This window comes from Chinchilla lanigera, unplaced genomic scaffold, assembly GCF_000276665.1.
Source record: "Chinchilla lanigera isolate Chin_1 unplaced genomic scaffold, ChiLan1.0 scaffold00154, whole genome shotgun sequence".
NCBI classification, from domain to species: Eukaryota; Metazoa; Chordata; class Mammalia; order Rodentia; family Chinchillidae; genus Chinchilla; species Chinchilla lanigera.
Window position 1 is genome coordinate 856,002 of NW_004955555.1, and position 7,461 is coordinate 863,462.

The window sequence follows — 7,461 nt, forward strand, 5'->3', positions numbered from 1 at the left end:
GGAACATGTTTCTTTAGAGTCTGGCCCTTCTGGCTTGGAGTGTAGCTGAGTAGTAGAGCATGTGCTTAGCACCACAAAAACAAACAAAAAACCATTCCAAGTATCCTGGGCTTTTTCTGGCAGTGACTTGTAAATTATTTTGATCTGGGAAGGCCTGTTGTTAAGCTCCTGTAGGGCAGGCTTGGTGTTGCCTCTATTCTAGGGCCCACTTAACCCAATTGCTAATATGTTGCACTTTTGCTTCTCTGATGAGTAACTCATGGGCTTAGGAATATTGCTACTTTGGCGGGAGGAAGCTCAACCAGTTTCCAGCCCTGGGGAAACACTGGGAATTGTTCTCTCCTTGAAAGTTTTTCTTTTCTGGCTCCATGGAGTTTCACCCTATACCACTCACAGATTGATGTTCAGCCAGACTTACGGGGACCCTCACCCTCTGTGTAGCTCCCTCCTCTCGAAGATTCTGTCCCACAGATCCCAGCCGTCTTGCCCCGACCCTGAATCCTGCCATCTTTGATCTCCATCTCAGAACTCTGCAGGATTGCGGGACTGTTTGGGTTTCCTTACCGCGCTACAGTCTGTAAATTAAATGGAGCAGGACAGCCTGGATGGTGATAGGGCTCACTTTTCACTTTCTTTGGGGATCGCTGTCCCGTGATGCCTCTTGTCCTCTGTCTTTAAATGGTTCTGTATTCATTTGGTCCATTTTTCTAGCTGTTGATAGCAAGAGGGTATTTCCAGACTATCTTACTCTCTTATACCTGGAAGTGGAAGTCTGTGGGTGAAATATGTGAACCTAGGGGGTCTGGCTTCAGAATCGTGGCCTGTCCACTGGTCTGCAGTCACTGATCCTTTTGAATATCAGGGCCACTGTGGGGGAGGGGGGCACCACCAATGGGCACATGGTCGTCAAGGTGGCAGGGATGGCTCCAGCCTGTAGCTCACCCCTCCCCCCCTCAGGTGGGCCTTCACCTTGATCATCATCTCCTCCTACACGGCCAACCTGGCCGCCTTCCTCACCGTGCAGCGCATGGAGGTGCCTGTGGAGTCAGCTGACGACCTGGCAGATCAGACCAACATTGAGTACGGCACTATCCACGCTGGCTCCACCATGACCTTCTTCCAGGTAGGGCCGCCCTGATCCTCCCTGCTGTGCACATAGCTCCAGTTGGGATTAGGCAGGGCCTCCACAGTAGTCAGGGATGCTGGGGAGCAGAAGATACACTCACGCTGTCATGGAAGCATTGCTGTTTGGCTGGGGACCTGGGCTTTCAATGGAAGAATGGGAACAGATGTGGGGCCTGAGGTTGAATCGGTGCCTTCAGTACAGGACAAGGAAGGGCTAGGAGGCTGCTGAAAAGGTTGGGGCTAGGACCGTGGGCCAGCAGAGAGGAGGAAAAGCCCTGCATGGTGAAAGGAGCTTGACCCCTTGTGTTTGGGATAGTGGGAAGGAAAGGGCAGGTGGGAACAAGGACTGACCCTTTGGAGTTAGAAATTCTCTCAGAGCTGGGTTGGGGTAGACCAGTAGTTGGAAGGAAGCCAGAGCTGGACAGGGACCGCTGGCTGGAGGTCAGAGGAAATGAGGTGGAGGTGAACTCCTGGATCTCCCAGGTAGACTAGGTTGGGAGGCGGCTGTGCCAGTGAGGGGTAGTGGGGCACCCAGGAGGAACAGGTGTGGGGATGACTTGGACCTGCCTTAGTCTGTTCTCTCTCCTCTGTCTTCAGTTCTGTCTTCCTCTACTCTCCTCCCTCTCTCAGGTTGAGGGAGACCCCCAGGGGGAAGGGCAGGGGTGGAGAGGCCCTCACCTCTCTCGCCTTGTGCTTTCCCTGCCCAGAACTCGAGGTACCAGACGTACCAGCGCATGTGGAACTACATGCAGTCGAAGCAGCCCAGTGTGTTCGTCAAGAGCACAGAGGAGGGCATTGCCCGTGTCCTCAACTCCCGCTATGCCTTCCTGCTCGAGTCCACCATGAACGAGTATCACCGGCGCCTCAACTGCAACCTCACCCAGATTGGGGGCCTCCTCGACACCAAGGGCTACGGCATCGGCATGCCGCTGGGTATGGCCGCAGCACGGTGTGGAACAGGGGGCCCTGTGCATCCGGAGCTGAGATGTGTGAGCAGGCTTGGGACTGGGCCAGGCCCTCCCTTAGGCAGGCTGGGGGTGCTTTAGTTGGCCTCAGGCAGGTGTCATCACCATCCTGAACCTCTGCTCGCGACCTGAAAAATGGGCCTAGGAGCAGGCTGCTGGAAGACTTTAGTGAATGTTTGTGTACAGCTCAGTACATGTGGGTCATAGGCTTTGGGGTCTTCCTCCATTGGGCCAAGGGCCCTCTGAGGGTGAGAGCTGGGTTTTATTTGCTTCATATGCTCTGTATCAGGCCTGCGGCTTGGCTCAGAGCCAGTGCTCGGAAAATGCTGGACAGGTAGAAGGATGAGTGGGAGAAAGGAAGGAAGCAAGGTAGGAAAGATCTGCAGGGAGACTTGGATATATCCATTTATTCTTCAGGACATGCATCCAGGGCTCCGTGCAATCCACTACCAACTTGTCTCCATTTTTTTTTTTTTTTTGTCAGTACTAGGGATTAACCCAGGGATTCTGCACTGAGCTACATCCCCAGCCCTTTTTTTATTTTTTATTTTGAGACAGGGTCTCACTAAATTGCTAAGTTGCCCAGACTGGGTTTGAACTTGTGATCCTCTTGCCTCAGCCTTCCAGTGTTGGTATTATAGGTGTGGTCCATTGTGTCCACCTGGCATTTTGGAATTTAAAATCATCTATGTGCTGATGGTGCCTGCATCAGTTGCCTGTGACTGCACAACAAATTGCCCAGATCCTAGCCGCTTTGCAGGAGACTTGATACTGTGCTCTGGAAGTAGTGTAGCCTCCTGCTTTGGGGACAGGCTCTGGAGTCACACCAACCTGTATTCAGATCCCCCTTTGCTTCCTGACTCAGTACATAACTTTAGGCAAGGGAACCACCTCCTCATTCAGAAATGCCTGCCCCAGGGGGCAGTGTCTGCCTCATAGGGTCATTGTGAGACTTGAATGAATTTTTGTAAACCCAGGGCCTAGCACAGAGGAGATGCCTGATAAACATTAACCTTTGCACTCAGCCATATCCCTGCTTCCTGGCCTTTGGTAGAAGTTCAAGTAGTATTTTAGTAAACAAGGAAAGAGAGCCAGGTGTGGTGGTGCATGCCTATAATCCCAGCACTTGGGAGGCTGAGGCAGGAGGATCCTTTCAAGTTCCAGGTGAGCCTGGGCTACAAAGTGAGCTCAAGGCCAGCCTGAACTGCATAGTGAGACCTTGTCTCAAAAAGACAAAAAAAAAGAAAAAGAAAAAAAGAAGTACGGGGAGGGTGTGGAGGGGCCCAAGGGTGGTTGAAGGGGAGGACATGGGAGTGAGGAGGTGCAGAGAGGAGGGGAGGACAGGGATCCATTCTCTCAGCAGACTGGTCTGCTGCCCTTCCTCTGCACTGGACTCTGGGAAAGCACAGCAGGGCAACTGCCATGCCCCTACCTCTGCTGCCTTCCAGGCAGGGCCGTGGGCAGCAGAGACCATGAACACAGAGCCGTGTCCTGGGACATCGGGTGGTGAAGTGTTCTGACACAGTGCGGGAGAAGAGACTGACAGGAAGTGGGGTGCTTGGTGCCTTTTAAAATAAAATGGTCGGGGCTGGGGATTTAGCTCAGCGGCAAAGTGCCTGCCTGGCAAGTGCAAGGTCGTGAGTTCGGTTCCCGGTACCTGAGAAAAACCAAGAAAAAAAAAAAGAAAACAAAATAAAATAAAATGGTCTTAGAAGGCTCCTGAGGAGCCGGCGCTGAGCAGAGAGGCCTGAGTGGTGAGGAGAAGGCATTCCAGGCAGAGCCTAAGGTCCTAAAGTGGGACCATGCTTGGGAGATTTGGGAATCTGCCAGGAGGCCATTGTGCCTGAGCTGAGAGAGCCTTGAGCCGGGGCCCCTGCGAGCGGTGGCCTGTGAATGTGGCCTCTTGTTGGCCAAGGCCAGGGCCTCTATCTAGCGGTTTAGGTTGGGGTTTCGGGTGGCCAGGGCCCCAACAGCAACCCTTCTTGTGTGCCTGGCCCAGGCTCCCCGTTCCGGGATGAGATCACACTGGCCATCCTGCAGCTCCAGGAGAACAACCGGCTGGAGATCCTGAAGCGCAAGTGGTGGGAGGGGGGCCGGTGCCCCAAGGAGGAGGACCATCGAGCTAAAGGTCAGCCACCCGCACCTGCAGCGTGCCCTTCCCGAGGAGCCCCCTGGTGGCCCCCATGCCCACACAACCCCGCCCCTGTGGCTGTCCCCCGCCACCCCCAGGTTTGGGCATGGAGAACATTGGCGGCATTTTTGTCGTGCTCATATGTGGCCTCATCATTGCTGTCTTTGTGGCGGTCATGGAGTTCATCTGGTCCACGCGGAGGTCAGCAGAGTCCGAGGAGGTGAGAGGGCTGGCAAGGTGGGGTCAGGGAGAGAAGGACCCCAGGCCCGAGGCCTGTGAAGGCTGAGGCAGTGGGAGCCACAGCCGGCAGACGGTGGGGATCTGGAGGAGTGGGAGGAGGCATGCGGGAAGGAGGAGGTACCTAGTGGGCTAAGAGGTGAGCGCACTGCTGGGGTGACAAGGCCCAGGAGAGGTGCAGACAGCAGAGGGGGACAGGGGATCCAGGCCATGAGAAAGCCCAGGGAGCAGGAGAGCCGGGAAGCCTCACGACACAGGGCAGGAGGCGAGGGGGCACAGAGGAGTGCAGGGAGCCGCAGAGGTAAAGCGAGAAGGGAAACGAGTGACCAGAACACAGGTGAGCGAGCAGCACCCTGCTGTCAGGATCGCTGCTTCCGGAGGTCCTTGGGTGCCGCCAGCTCCTCCTCTTGCATTTCTGGACCATTCCTGTTCTCACCCCCAAAACTGTCAGTGCCTCCTGCCCCTCTCCGCCAGCCTCCCCTCCACACTTCCAGCGGCAGGCTGAGTCCCCTCTGTGACCTGCAGCCTGCATCCAGCCACGCACATTCTCCTCCACTCGGCCCGTCTGCCCCTACCTGTCCCCGATGAGCCCCCTCACCTTGCTGAGAACAGCCCTCCCGCAGTTCTCTCCCGTCCTCCTGCGTCTCGGCCATCCTCCCTGTCAGACCGAGCCCTCAGTGTACAAACGCGCTGCTGTTCCTCCCGCCTTATGGAAGGCCCGGCTGGACCCCGCTCCTCCCGGATTCTGTACCACCTGACCTCTCTGCTCCTTCAGGCTCCAAGGGCTGTGTCTCTCTGCCCTTTCCCGCTTCTTTCCTCCAGTTCAGTTTTGGGCCTGCTCCAGTTCAGCTTCTGTCTCCACCAGTCCGTTCTTGTCACCAGCAACCTCCACAGCTGGTACCCAGTGCCTGAGCCTCAGGCCCCATTTCTGTGCCGGCAGCAAGCTTCAGTACTATCCATTATTGTCTCTCCTCAGCACCTTTTCCCTTCTGCTTGCCTCTCCTCTCTTCCTCCCTTTCTGGCTACTCCTTCCCAGGCTCCTTTGTGCTGTCCCTCATTCTCCCCAGCCTCTTTGTTGGGGGGCGGGGATTCTAGGGCTCCATCCTCAGATTGCTTCTCTTTCTCCATTTGTCCCATGAAGGGTTTGTTTGTTTGGTTGGTTGGTCTTTTTGAGACAGGGCCTCCTCACTAGGCAGTTCAGGCTGGCTGACCTTGAGCTCACTTTGTAGACCAGGCTGGTCTTGAACTTGCAGTGATCCTCTTGCCTCAGCCTCCAAGTGATGGAATTACAGGCATGCGCCACCACGCCCGGTCACATGAAGGGCTTTTAAAACCATGGTGTACGGATGACTCTCTATTGCTGCTGTAACAAATTAACAGCCTAAAGATAGCCAGCTTGTATCAGCTCAGTTTCAGGGCCCAGGAACTGGAAGCAGCTTAGCTGGGTGGTGCCCTGAGTCACCGGTGAGTTCAGTGTCCTGATGTTGGCCATGGGCTGCTATGGTCTGAAGCAGTGATGGCAAACCTTAGGGACTGAGTGCCCAAACCGAGACCCCAAACCCACTTATTTATCATGAAGTGCCAACTCTGCAGTTAAACCTGAACACTGCAGTTAAACCCCATACGCTTGGCTCACGTGCCAACAGAGAGGGCTGTGCATGCCCACTGCGGCATACATGCCGTAGCTTCACCACCACAGGTCTAAAGACTCTCTTGGTATTGGAAGGTGCCCTTCCAAGATGGTGCACTGTCTCAAATGTAGCCATCAGATCTTAATTGATGACACAGAGGACAGCGCTACTGAAAGATTCTTACTATTTATGTTTCCCGTGATGAGGGCAAAACACCATGCAGAGCCACAGGGGAAACACCAGAGCTGGTCAGGAGGCAGTGAGAGGCGGGGGGAAGGCAAGGCAGGAAGTACATTGTTTACGATCAGCCCGTTTGCTGTTTGAGTCACGTCAGTAGAATCTGAACTGTAGGGCTGTCCCTTGTTGTTTTGTACCTGCCTGGACTGATTTAGGGCAGGACAGATATTGGCGGTGTGTTAAAGCAGGTAAAAGGGGATAGAGTCAACATTGTTTGGTTTTTATATGAGAGGGTGGCTGAGCTTTTTGCTAGCTAGGATTTGGCTAGTTCTGGGAGACGAATTCTCTTCCCAGGCTGTGAAGTTTTTAAGATATCAAAACATGAAAAAAACACACAATTAAGACACTCAAGGGCAGTTGGCAGGAGGCTTCGGTTCCTCAAACAAGACCCTCTTCATGGGGCTGCTTGAGTGTGCTCAGGCTACGGCAGCTGACACCCCCCAGAGCAAATGATCCAAGAGACACAGCAAGGCAGGACTGAAATTTTCAGACAACACAGCCATACTGTGTTGGTCACACAGACCAGCCCTAATTCAGTGACAGAGGCAACCCCATGACAGTGCGATTACCAGAGGGTAGAAACTCAGAAGCTGCCTACCATAACTGCCCGAGCCAGGGGTTTGTAAATTCAGCTCCATACCTGACGTCACCACACGCATGTGTAAAATGTGCATACTGTTACCCATCCAGCACTGAGCTCCTCCGCCCCGCAAGGCAGCACCAACCTCCCAGTTGCTCAGACCAGAACGTGTAGAGTTTCCCTTTACCCCTTGCTCTTTCACAGTCTCTTAGCAAATCCTGTTGGCTCCACCTTTACCGTGTACCCAGAGTCTACCTTGTGCTCACATCACCTGATGTCCAGCCACCAGCACGTCCTGCATGGGTTATTGTCGCAGCCTCCTCGGTGGGCTTCCTGCTCTCGCACTCGGCCTCCCTGCAACCTATAGGATCCCATGCAAACCCAAGCAGCCCTCTACTTGCAGCTCCCATCTGCTTCCCAAGGTCTACAGGCCTTACCAGAGCTGGCCTCTCCTCTTGTGCCCCCATTCCCTCATTCCGACCCCTGACCTGCGCTGATGCTTTGCACTTGCCAAGCTCCTCAAACCTCTGCGCCTCCACCCTGCTCTGTGTCTGC

The 7,461-nt window shown here is 54.6% G+C and overlaps 1 protein-coding gene across 2 annotated transcripts in view; it reads left to right on the forward strand.

The window, feature by feature from the left end:
* Grik5 (glutamate receptor, ionotropic, kainate 5) overlaps window positions 1-7,461 on the forward strand; it is a gene marked incomplete in the record, with an annotated part of 60,489 nt that overhangs the window by 51,095 nt on the left and 1,933 nt on the right. For both annotated transcript variants that reach the window (XM_005412394.2, XM_005412395.2), the window contains 4 exon segments: window positions 958-1,123; window positions 1,833-2,058; window positions 4,090-4,218; window positions 4,320-4,441. In XM_005412394.2, the coding sequence (XP_005412451.2) occupies window positions 958-1,123; window positions 1,833-2,058; window positions 4,090-4,218; window positions 4,320-4,441 (643 nt within the window).